Source organism: Microcebus murinus, chromosome 5 (genome assembly GCF_040939455.1).
Source record: "Microcebus murinus isolate Inina chromosome 5, M.murinus_Inina_mat1.0, whole genome shotgun sequence".
Lineage (NCBI taxonomy): Eukaryota > Metazoa > Chordata > Mammalia > Primates > Cheirogaleidae > Microcebus > Microcebus murinus.
In genome coordinates this window covers 85,167,034-85,181,029 of record NC_134108.1, presented here as the reverse complement: position 1 = coordinate 85,181,029, position 13,996 = coordinate 85,167,034, and the positions used below count along the sequence as shown (strand labels likewise).

Sequence of the window (13,996 nt, the reverse complement as noted above, 5' to 3'; positions counted from 1 at the left end):
ATATGTCCAAATTGTTTGAAATGCACTTTTGGTTTTAAACTTATTTCCATGTTTTAATCTTATGATTAATTTTTCATTTTTATTTTTATCAAATAATATGTAAATATTCTTGTCATAAATACAGATATCTATTGATCTACCATTTTCAACTCATCATGCTGCATATATAAAAATACTTTAAAATATTTAACTGTTTATCTTCTTTTATCTTAATATTTCCAAATAATGTGCTTCATACTTATTGTTTTTTTAAAAATTAGACATTATCCATTGACTTCATCTATGGAAAATAAACATTTACATTTCTTACACTACTTCCCACCTCAAAATACACACACACAAACACAAGCGCGTGTGCACACACACACTTCAACCCCTTTTATCATTCTCCCAATATGATTATGTCAATTTTTTGTTAAGTTTCTATTAATTTAATATGATTATGACTTTATCAATGACATGTACAGCTGAAACAGGTAGTATATATTCACTTTTTCTGAACCATTGTTTTTTTTCTAAATAGTATTCACCATATTTTTTAAAATTTTGTTTAGTTATTATTCTAAGTATGCAAACCATAATTGCTCCCTAATGTTATTCAATATTTAAAATACATTGGATTTTCTTGTCAGCCTTATTATTTATTTTCTTTAGAGATATCTCTCCTGTATAGATCCATAGGCTTATTAGTGACAAATACAGGTTGGCAACACTAACCACAGGAAGAAAGGAGGGGGGCAAAATAGAGGAGGCCAACGAGTATTTAGAACCAAATCTGAAACAGCAGGAACTTGAGGTTAGGGACTTTTCCTGGCCAGTAGCATGCCCAGAAAGTAGGAGCTCATATTGAAAGGTAACCTTTTTTTCAATTAACATACATTAGCACAGCAAAAATCACACCCAGCAGTGCTATGACAGTATACAAATTTTATAGCAACCCCTGGAATTTATCCTATAAGGAAAAAATTGGAGAGGGCGCTTAGCTCTAAGAACTCTCCACCCTTTACCCAGGAAAATAATGACTATTCTGTCTCCCATTTAGCATATCATAAGGCATAGATATAAAAGTAGAAGTGTGGTAAGACCCAGTGTCTTCTCCACTCATGGAGATAGACCCATTTCCCCTCAGGAAATGTACTTTCACTTCCTGTGCTGAAAAACCTGCAATAAAAGCTGCTAGTGTGGAAGTGCTAAGTGTCTGTGATCACTCTGCCACACCCGGCCTGCTTGTGATTTTTCCAAGCAAGGAGCCAAAGAACTGGGACAACACCCCTAATAATCAACCCTGACAGACTCACTACACAGTGTCTTCAGAAGTGTCTCTTCACTTTCAACTTGTGGATTTTAATTTCTATATTCTAGGATGGAAATCTTTCTTTAGTTTCCTAAAATCCTCATCTCCTTTTTTTTTTTTTTTTTAGTTTACTTCTTATTTTAAGTGATACATATTACTTTTAGGTTAGGCTTTTTTTTTTTTTTTTGAGACAGAGTCTCACTTTGTTGCCTAGGCTAGAGTGAGTGCCGTGGCGTCAGCCTAGCTCACAGCAACCTCAAACTCCTGGGCTCAAGCAATCCTTCTGCCTCAGCCTCCCAAATAGCTGGGACTACAGGCATGCGCCACCATGCCTGGCTAATTTTTTCTATGTTTATTAGTTGGCCAATTAACTTCTTTCTATTTATAGTAGAGACGGGGTCTCACTCTTGCTCAGGGTGGTTTCGAACTCCTGACCTCGAGCAATCCGCCCGCCCCGGCCTCCCAGAGTGCTAAGATTACAGGCGTGAGCCACCACGCCCAGCCTAGGTTAGGCTTCTTGAGAAGTAAAAATGTTCAGACATTGTAGGTCTGAAAAAAAATATTCTTCTACCTTTCTCCTATTTCCTTGGGGACAATATAATATATATGGCTATGATAAACTCTCCGCTAATATTGAAAAATAAATCACCAAAAAATATACAGTTTGAAATTCTGTGTATTCATTTGTGAGTGAAGTTTGCTAGTGGCCAACTTAATTGCATGTGATCAGAAAGAGACCTGGCAGATTTGTTGAAGGACCCTCCATCTCCCAGAGTTTGTATTCTTTTTTCCCAGGGTCAGTCAGTGACAGTCAGCGGGAGTGGCCAGGCCACCACCAACATTTTTAGAGTAGAAGAGTAGAAAAGACTGTGTTGTCTTTGTTTCTTGAGTAATCTGTTAGTTAATTTCCCCTCAATAGTATTGCACCATGTCCCTGGGCTCTGTGTATTGTTCCAGGGTGAGTTGATCTCACAGGATGAAGGAAGGGTATCCAAGGGCCTAACTGCTCATATAAGCTGTTAACCAATTTTTTGATTTTCAGACTTATCCTATTTCATCACAAATTCTTGGTGAGTCTAATTCCTCAGTTTTTTGAGTGTTCACCTTGCTCAATGGCTTCTCCTCTGTCACCCATTTATTAATAGTTTGGTATCTCTGGTCTTCTGAGCCAGCCACTTATTTGCCTGCCTTCTAACATCCCAAATTCTATTGTCTTCTTTTCTATGCTCTTTGTTCCATTTGACCATAATTTTAGTGGATTTGGGGAAAAAAAAATAGAGGGAAGCACATGTACTCAATTTGCCATATTTAAAAACAGACCTATAAATTATCCTTAAATTAAAATCATAACATTTTGTCTAATGTATTGTAAATATTTTTCTAGATATTTGGATGTCTTTGAATTTATGTCTTCACAAGTTTTATATTTTTATGCAAACACCTGTATCATTTTTTCCTTTAATTGCTTCTGAATCTTGTGTCATGTTTAGAAAAGCTTTCTTATATTAAGAATATAAAAATGTTTGCTCATACTCTTCTAGAAAGTAATAGTTTTACTTCATGAAAGAATTATCTGATATATTTTGAAGTGCAGTAATTTTTTTTCTACCATTGATTAGAAATCTATCTATAAAAGTATATATATGTACTCTTACATATACATCTGACTCATATCTATGAGTTATACTCTCCCTAAAAAGAAAGTATTTAACACTTAGGAATATGTTATATTACTTTGTTTTAATATATTTTCTCGTTACTCTTCTTTTATAGTTTTTATTCTTTCTTTCAACTTTTATCTTCCATATATTTGTAGCAAAAGAAGATAGTTTTATTTTTGTTTTATATGAGATGACATAAAATTTGTAGATGAATTTAAAAATAATTTCCATACTTAAAATACTCAGCCATTCTACCCAAGAACATGCTATGTAATTGCAAGCATTTAATTATTTTTGTTCAATACATTAGAATATAAAGTTTTCTTTTGTTATGTATTCATAAAAGTTTATGACTAGGTATTTTATCTTTTTGATTACTATTATAAATGAGATATTTTCCTTCATTTTATTTTCTAAGTGACATTTGCTTTTTATTGGAAATCTATACATTTCTTATATTGATATTTTAATAGATCACAATATAGAATTATTTTCTTATTTGTAAAAGGGTTTTTTGGTTTTGTTTGGTCAATATTTTTAGTTTTCTATATTAATCTAGATCATTTCATCTACAAACCATAATACTTTTGTTTCCTCTATCCAATTTATGCCTTCTCATTTTTTCACTTGTCCATATACTTAAATACTTTCAGGAACCTGGATTAATAGGAGGCAGCACTGTTCTTAATGCAAATGCTATTATCATGTCAACATAAAGCTAAATGTAAACTACTTTATATCCGTTTAATACTTTCTGTCTTGAATTTGATACATTGATATATCAAACATGTAGTTCCAGCCTTGTTTTAATTAGCATCTCTCCAGTATTATTTTCTATTCTATTTCTTTTAATCTTTTTAAGTCAAATTGTTAAAATGAACATTGTTTAAAAAACATAGAATTGAGTTTGTTTTAGTTTGATATTTGAGGTATTTTAATATATGTTAATTTAATAGATGTTAATTAATTCTGTGTGCATGTAATCCTTTTGTTTTCAGTTTTGCTATATGACTTGCATTTGATTTCTTTATTTTGTAAATTGGTTTGTGGTATGATATTTGCAATATTTTCTGGGTTTGATCCTCTATTAGTTGTGTTCTTAAATGTATATATTAATAATCTCCTTAGCCTTCTATTCCTTGAGTGAACAACCTCAGAGATTGTCTAATAATATCTTGCTAGAGGGATTAGAAAATGAGACTATTTCTGGAAGTTTCCATTTTTTCCTTTTCATCTCATGATTTTGATGCAATATATCTTTATTTTTATTATTTCTGTTGTTTCTAATTTCAAATTAAACAATTAAAATTTTGTTGCTGTATTTCTCTTAAGAAAAATAAAAAATAGATATAATTACAAATCACCATAATGTCTTCTGTTTAATTTTTTTGTATAATGCATGTAATCAAAATTTTAGGATTATTTAATTTTATACCTACATTTAAATAGACTCAACACTCATGTTCCATTTATTTCCAGAGTTTTTCCTTCATCCTTGGTAGTTTTCTTGTATTTAAAATATTCTGTTTTTGTTTGTTTGTTTTATTTTGTTTATTGGAAGAACTCATAAAGTCTATATTCTTCAAGTATTTCTAAAGTTTATCAATTATTTTTAAAGCTTGACTGTTATATTTAAAGATCAATTTGGATTAGTATTATGTCCTACTTAATGCACCAAAAGAATGTGTTAAATTTCTAAGAAATTCCTATGGCATTAATTCAGAAAACATCTTTGAGAATTATAGTTTAACAAGTAACTCTTACTTTGATTAATATCTGTGAAATATTGTATAATTAGTATTTTTGTATCTATACAAGCCACATCACCATTTTGTTATAGTCTCAATTTAACTGATTTAACTTTCATTTACATTATTAAAAGTATGAAAGAAGGAAATTCACTCAATATCAGAAAAAAACTTTAATAATGATATATGAAGGTGATTATACATACACCTATATATCTCTATGTATAACTGCACACAGCCATGATTCTTTTGAAGTTCTTTCTTGTTTCAATATGAGGGCTCTTGCTATAGTGGAGAACAGGCCCATAGCTCTTTTGCTTATATCTTCATGGTTGAGAAAAATCTGATCTATTTTTTTTTAAACTTTAAATACAATCTTAATGTCCTTTAGTATTTAATGCTTTTTTATTTCAATAGATTAAGGGAATACAAGTGTTTTTGTTAAATAGATGAATTCTATGTAATGGTGAAGTCAGGGCTTTTAGTGTACCTGTCACCAGAACAGTGTACATTGTACCTAATAGGTATTTATTGGTCCTTCATCCCCCTGTTGTACTCCCCATTTCCTAATTTCCAATGTCCATTATAACATTTTATGACAGTATATACACATTGTTTACCTCTCAGATATAAGTGAGAATATGTGGTGTTTGTTTTTCTGTTCCTGAGATACTTAGGATAAGTCGGATACTTAGTCTCCAGTTCCACCTAGTTGCTGCAGAAGACATTATTTCATTCCTTTTTTGTGGCTAAGTAGCATTCCATTGTGTGTGTGTGTGTGTGTGTGTGTGTGTGTGTGTGTGTGTGTGTATGTATAAAAAAACATTTTCTTTGTTCATTCATCAGTTGATGGGCACCTAGACTGATTTTATATCTTTCCAATTGTAAATTGTGCTGCAGTAAACATTCAGGTGCAGGTGTCCTTTCCCTTTGGGTGAATACTCAGTAGTGGAATTGCTTGATTGAATGGTAGGTCTACTTTTAGTTCTTTGAGGCATCTCCATACTGTTTTTCAGTAAATTAGGTTGTACTAATTTACATTCCCACCAACAGTGACTGAGCATTTCCTTTTCAACTCATCCACATCAACATCTATTGTTTTTTGACTTTTTAATAATGGCCATTTTGACAAGAGTAAGGTGGTATCTCCTTGTGGTTTTACACACCAAAACAGCATGGTACTGGTATAAGAGCAGCCACTTAGATCAATGGAACAGAATAGACAACACAGAATAAAACCACATAGCTAATACTAACCTACTGTCAACAAAGTAGACAACAACATACATTGAATAAAGAACACCCTATTCAATAAACAATGCTGGAAAATTGGATAGCCACATACTGAAGAATGAAATTGTGTCCCTATTTTTCACTATATACAAAAATCAACTCAAAATGGACTAAAAACCTAAATGTAAGACCTGACACCATAATAATTCTAGAAGAAAATGTAAGAAAAACTCTTCTGGACATTGACTTATGCAAAGAATTTACGACTAAGATCACAAAAGCAAATACAGCAACAACACAAATAAATAAATGAGACATAATTAAACTAAAAAGTTTCTGCACAGGAAAGGAAATAATCATAAAATCAAATAAGCATCTACAAAATGAGAGAAAGTATTTGCAAACTAAACATTCAACAAAGGGCTAATATCCAGAATTTACAAAGAACTCAAATCAGCAGGAAAACAAACAAACAAACAAACATCTTTTGTCTCATCAAAAAGTGGACAAAAGACATGAACATATATTTTTCAAAAGAAGATATACAAATGGCTGACAAACATATTAAAAAATGTTCAATGTCACTAAGCATCAGGGAAATGCAAATTAATATTTAATTTTTAAACATCTGCTAAAGCAGATATACTCAAATCAATCAGACCAATATTTTCTATTTATAGTACGTTTCTGATTTTTTTGTAGCACCCTCTTTACTTCATATAATTGAATTTGTAGACATAAGCTATCTACACACTTAATATTAAAAATCAATCAATATAATGTACAAACTCTAATATATTAACAAAAAGTAGTAAAGACCACTAACCTGGGCCGGGCATGGTGGCTCACGCCTGTAATCCTAGCACTCTGGGAGGCCAAGGCGGGTGGATTGCTTGAGGTCAGGAGTTCAAAACCAGCCTGAGCAAGAGCAATACCCCATCTCTACTATAAATAGAAAGAAATTAATTGGACAACTAATATATATAGAAAAAATTAGCCAGGCAGGGTGGTGCATGCCTGTAATCCCAGCTATTTGGGAGGCTGAGGCAGGAGGATCGCTTGAGCCTAGGAGTTTGAGGTTTCTGTGAGCTAGGCTAATGCCATGGCACTCACTCTAGCCTGGGCAACAAAACTAGACTATGTCTCAAAAAAAAAAAAAAAAAAAAGACCACTAACTTGTAATTGCATATATTTCTCTATAAAAATACTATGGAATAACTGAACTAGACGATACATGGAAGTGATTAGCTGTTTACAACGATGCACATAATTACCCTTTAGCATGACATCAGTAATGACTGGATAGTTTGACATTAGAAATTCAGGTAGATAGATGTGATTTTTTTCAATATGGTTAACAAACTCTAATACATCTCTGAATAAAAATAATATTCATTTGATTAACATAAAAGTTTCATTCCTGAAATATCCAATGATTTTGTAAAAATATTTTGTGCTGATATGTAAAATGAAGTTTAGATAAAGGTTAGATATTTATAAATAGGTTTTATATACACATTAATGTATTCCAAGACTTTTAGGAATTGTGTGACCCATGAACCATTTTTTCTTTTCACGGAACTGTTCTGTGCATTGAAAGATTTATTAAACTCATCATTCACTACCCACCTGTTAAATGCCAGATGTTCCATCAAATTATTCTGAATATTGAAAATGACCCTAGAAATTGCCAACATGCCCCCAGAAGACAAGACCATATCCTTAAAAATCATTGAGCTAAAAAATATTTCTCCAATTTACAAAAGCCCTCACCACTTTTCATCTAACCATGTACTAGTATGTCAAGCATTTTGTCATCATAATTATTAAATGTAAGTGAATTCTATATGTGTATATGGATATGCAGTGTTAAGATATTAATAAATGACTATTAAACTGAAAGCTATTTAGCAACAAGTACATAAATTTTTATAAAATATCATGAAGATTCTGGTTGCCTATAAATATATTGTTGATAATGTGAAAATATTCTGTTAATGCAAATAAATTTTTACTTTGAAAAAATAAATCAGACTAAAAGACTTTATGAATGTATTACTAACTGTATTATTAAATAAATAAATTTTAAGTTATACTTACATTTAAAGCAAGTGAATAAAATGATGCAAAAGAAAAATCAGAGACCTATTGGATAAAAGTCTATAAGTTGAAAATATGGCCTAATTTTTAAATATTATAATTCATAGGCTTTTTTCCTCATTTAGATTTTCAATGGAAATTTTCTTTTATAGAGATAGAAGAAACTAAATCTAATACTCTACTTATTACCCTAAGTCCTAAGGTTATGACCTATATGGCTTATAAACAGTGAATGTATCATTAATTATTGTTTCATTAAATAATCAACAAATACTTTTTAAAATTGAGTAAGCTACACTCAAAAGAAAGGTCATCTTCTTAAAGCTTCCATATAAAAGGTTTCATGAAAGTCCAAGTCTTAGGAGACAATTTGAAAAGCAATGCCAAATTGTTAGACTTATAAAAAACTATTTAAATATTATGAATTAAAATAAAAATCTGGCCCAGATCATACAAAATCATAAAACATGCATAAAAATGTTTTATTGTTTGAGATATGAAATTAAAGCCTAAGTCATAGAAGATGAAGCAATAATGGAATCAAACTTTTACTTTAAATGCATAACATACATATTGGAAAAAATAAATCAGAGATAATTGTGTATGCATGAACTAAGTTTCAATCCCTACCATAGTTGAAACTTAATTATATGAAAGTGCTTTATTTAATGAAGTTTATTGTAATTAATTTTGTCATATATATGAATAATACAACGTTATCTGCTTAAGAATTGTTAAAATGAATGATCTCTATAATCTTACTATAAAGTTTGAGGAAGCAAGGTTATTTGGTTTTTCATGGCATAATAAAGAGGAGAAAAAAATCAGTGCATGTAAATGCATTAGACAAAATGATGCTGATGTTAATGCATTAGACACCAGAGAAACAAAATTCAGTGGTACCAAGCCTAGTCAAAAATAAATGTGCATATTACATATACATATATAATATGCCAGTTTTATATGTAGTTATGTAGTTCAGTTTCTTTTCTCTCTCTCTCTCTCTCTCTTTTTTTAAGGTAAAATGTAAGCACATACAACTTTTGTTTGAAGGCAGAAAAGTTAGCATGGTACAATTGAAATCAAAATAAATAAATAAAAACAAAAGAAGTAATTCAACTTGCTAATAAAAGTCATTACCAACATGACAAAAATTGCAATAGTCTTAGAATAAATAATTATTAGATTCTCTTGTTTAGAAATAATTTAAGAAAACCCTGAACAAAATATATTGTATTTTTGTAGCAAATTCACTTAAAGCTCTATTTATACATCTTCCTGACTCTACAGAAATAGGTTGTGAAGCTACACCTGATTTTCTCACGGACTTTAAGATTTTACATTTCCAACCAGAACTCTTGCTTATAAATGAAAAATTGTGGTTTGGTTATAGTTAGCAATATATAGAAAATGTGAATCTCCCAAAATAGCCTATAAAGAAAGCAAGTTTAATTTAAAGCTTCCAAAAAGAAAGCCAGAAAACACATCATAACAGCTATAAGCAAGGTACTTGTATGTTCAGAAAGTGAAAATAATAGTTACTTTAGTACTTTAAAGAGATATTTGCTTTCTTAATGAAATAGAACAACCACTGAGATGTGTTTTGAAGAGAATATAAATTTACCTATGTGTGGCACATTACCTGAGGACAAGTACCAGGTCTCACTTTCACAAAATTCTGTATAATATCTTCCAATCAGAGGGTTTTCGATAAATTTGAATAAATGTATAAATGAATGTATTTCATTTTCATATGATATTTTTGGAGATAAGTACATATTGGTGACTTAGGCATGAATTTGTAGCTTCAAAAAGAGACTGGAGTCAAGAATACTTCATATTTTGAGCCTGATGTTAAGATATTATGACCCTATACTTACTAAAAGCTATCCTGTGAAGTCTGGAGCATCAATGTTGTTGGTGGCATCTTTCTTTCTTTCTTTCTTTCTTTCTTTCTTTCTTTCTTTCTTTCTTTCTTTCTTTCTTTCTTTCTTTCTTTCTTTCTTTCTTTCTTTCTTTCTTCTTTCTTTCTTTTTTTCTCTCTTTCTCTCTTTCTCTCTTTCTTTCTCTCTCTCTCTCTCTCTCTCTCTCTCTCTCTCTCTCTTTCTTTCTTTCTTTCTTTTCTTTCTTTCTTTCTCTTATTAAAGGTTTTCCAATTTCCTAGAAAATGTTTTCTGAACACTTTAGGGCAAAAATGTGCTAATACTTAAACCCGTGTGAATCACTTCATTTACATTATATGACATTTTAAGCTGTACTCATATAAAGTATACTTCAATAGAAAAATGTTTATGCATTATTTATCAATCATCTGTCATTATTATTATTACTGTCCTTCATTAGAAAGAAATCCTCTAATATTATTACAATACTACCATTATTATTTTGCTTTATGAGTTGTATTTGGGAGTTTTATTTAAAAATTTCTCCATCCCCAAACCACAAAGATATTTTTCTGTATTTCTTTCAGTTCATCGTTTTACCTTATACTTTTAGATCTCTAAATACATTTGGAGTCTGCTTCTATATGAAGTGCAAGGTTGTAATCCAGTTTCATTTATGGTCTCATAATGAACCATATCCCTAATACCATTTACTAAAGAGTCTCGTGTGTTCACATCAAATTATGGCCAAATTTCTCATACATCAAGATCCCCATATGTACATATGTTGTTGCAGAGGTCTCTGTTGGCCCATTGTTTGTTTCTACAAAGCCTCCATTTGGGTATTGTAGTCTGTCATACCAGATGGCTCAAGAAGTCTCACTCCATTAGTCTTCCTTTTCAAAGACCACTTAGCTATTTATAAAACATTACTCTTATATAAATTTTAGAACATGTTGATTAGTTTCTAAAATAATCTGCAATATTTTTGTTATTGTATTAAATGCAAGTGTGAATTAATTTGAGAAGAATTACTGTCTTAGTCAATTTAGGGCATTATATCTAAGACCATGGATTATATTTCAGTTTATTCAGAGTCTATATAATATTTTCTTTTCATTGAATTTAGTGGTATTTAGACAATTGTTTTAACAGAGAATTTGAGTTAACTTTTGTTAAAATAATTCTGAGATTTTTGCATATCTTTATCATTATAATATGTGATATCACATTATTTAATAATTTCTAGATGTTGTGACTGATATAGAGAACTGTTAATTTTATATAAAATTTTTATATCTGCAAAATATGCTGGGCTCCATTTTTAGGATTAATTATGAGATAATATCAAGAACTCATAAAAGTGTTGCTAATTTCAACTGCAAAAATGTCAAGATTCTCTGAATATCAAAAAAAATGAAATGATTATAAACAAAGAGAAACACAAAATGAGAAAAAGGACAGTTACATCACAAAATGATTTTATTATAAGCACTGTCTCAACTATAACCCATGAGTTTTGATACATTGTGTTCATTTTCATTCATCTAAAATTATTTTCTTATAATTTCTTATTTTCCTTGTAATTTCTTTAGCACCTATTGGTTAATGTGGATTGTGTTATTTCCACATAATTCTGAATTTACCAAGTCACTTGTTCTTGAGTCCTGAATCTCATTCTATTTTGATCCAAGACCATCCTTTTTATTATTCCAATCCTTTTAGATATAGTGCAGCTTGTTTTATAGCATAGCATATGATCTATCCTGGAAAATGGTCCATGTACATTTAAGAAGTTTTTTCTGCTGTTGTTGGGTAATGTGTTTTTTAGATATCTGCTAGCTCCAGGTGATTTACAGTGTTGTTCAAATCTTCTATATCTTTGTTGATTTTTTGCTAAGTGTTATATCTGTTATTGAAAGTGGAATATTAGAATATTCAACTATTATTATTGAATTGGATATTTCTCTCTTCAATTCTTCTATTTTTTGCTTCATGTATTTTGGGGCTCTCTTGTTAGTTGTGTGTGTGTCTGTGTGTGCGTATCTACATAAAATCACTGTATCTTCTGATGGTTTGACTCTTTTATCATTATAAAATGTCTTTCATTTTCTCTAGTAGCTGTGTATTTTTCTTTTATGATTTATTCTATGATATTGGTATATAGACACTCTAGCTTTCTTATGGTTGTTGTTTGAATTACACATCATTTTTTTTCACTTTAAACATATTTGTATGTTTGGATCTAAAGTTTATCTTCTGTAGACAGTATACAATTGACTAAATACAGAATATATCCAGTCTGCAAATCTATAACTTTTAATTGGATTTATTATTTAATTCATTTAAATTTTATTATTGATATAGCTGGATTTATGTCTGCCATTCTTTTTGTTTTCCCCATGTCTCATAATTTTTGTATCTCTATTCTTCTGACTACTTCTTTTGTATTAAGTAAATATCAATCTATGCCAGCATTTTAATTCCATCAATGCTATTTTTACTGTTATTATACGAGCTATTTTCTTAGCAGTTGCTCTGGAGTTTATCTCCAGGTACATCTTAATTTACCAACATTTACCATGGATTTATACTAACAATTTCAGTGTGATATAGAAAAGTTATTCCTCTATAATCTATTCCTTTTCATCTTTTTTGTGCTAGCATTATTATATATAGTATAAAGATATTATGTAATGCTATATATTAACTACATATGTAAATGTATTAATAAATGATATATGAGTTCCAATCATTTTAAACTAAACAATGATTGTTATAAACTACTATGAAATAATTCAATTGTGACTTATCAGTATAATCAGAACTTTTGAGAGATAGTTGGTATTATTTGCTCATATGATGCATAAATACCTGGGACTATTAATTTCATCTTTACAAATGTCTTCATATTGACAGCCATTTTCTTGATAATCAGTTGTATTTTCAAGGTACATTTTGCCAGCCCATATGAGAATAGGACACCAATATTCCTGACTGTCTTCTTCACTCAAACAACTGCTTTCATTTGCACAAATCTATAAAAAATAAGAAATAAGAATATCATACCCATTACATATTAAAATATTAAAATCATTTCAGGGTTTGAATTTCATGCTTTCCTTTATGTATTAAAATCATGTTTTTCTTTAGCAAAGGTAAGAAAAAATCAGTTTTGATTTATATCAAAATCATTTTCAATAGTCATATCCATCTATACTCAAATTATGACACACATATATATAGTTTAAAAAATGAATAGGTAAGCACATATTACACAAATACTTTTAAACAGGTAACTTTTTCATTTTATTTTAATCAAAATTTTATGGACATCATTTAAATGTTAATTGATATGATGGAAATAGCATTGTATTGACAAATATAGCCAAGGAAAATCTGTTTCTGGATTTTACTAACCAGTTTTTTCTACTCAGGTAGGTTATTTGGATTCTCCTTTGAACTGATAGTAAAATTTTACTGGATTCTTTCTTAAAAGTTAGTTAAATAATATCTTTTACATGCTTGTTTTATACTTGCATGAAAGGCATGATAGTATGTTTTTACTTAAATTATTATTTTAACAATCTTGGAAGTCATCCACAGATATGCCCAATGGATTTTATCTGAAAGTTAGGTAAACTTTGTCCCCAAAGAAATACACTGATATAAAGTGCTAATCCCAGGTATACCTTCTCCTACTTCCTTAATTCAAAACAGCAATAGAACTTTCTCTTTTTAAAAAATATTCCTCTGGATGTATTCATATTTTCTTTTCGGTTTTGGTTATAACCAATGAGTTATTTCTCATCTGTGTCAACAACATCTAGGAATTTGGTTTCATGGTTCTACCCTTTGGTGACCTCTAAATAAAGTAATGGCTTATAGACAGCTAATCAACCAAGAATCTGTCTTTCTATTTTCTATTTGGAGCTAAAATCAAGTAAGAAAATTAAGTCAACTAGAAAGCAGAACAACTTTTTGACATGAACAGATACATTTTTATTGAATGCTATTAACACTTTCTCCAAGGCTAAAATATTATAATTAAAGCTACTTGTTCTTTTCATCTGTGTC

The 13,996-nt window shown here is 30.0% G+C and overlaps 1 protein-coding gene across 1 annotated transcript in view; it reads right to left on the bottom strand.

Annotated features, from left to right (window-relative positions):
- Positions 1-13,996, bottom strand: part of EYS (EGF-like photoreceptor maintenance factor) — a 1,642,296-nt gene that overhangs the window by 1,343,793 nt on the left and 284,507 nt on the right. The window contains 1 exon segment of the mRNA XM_020287130.2: positions 12,794-12,957. Coding sequence (XP_020142719.2) covers positions 12,794-12,957 — 164 coding nt within the window.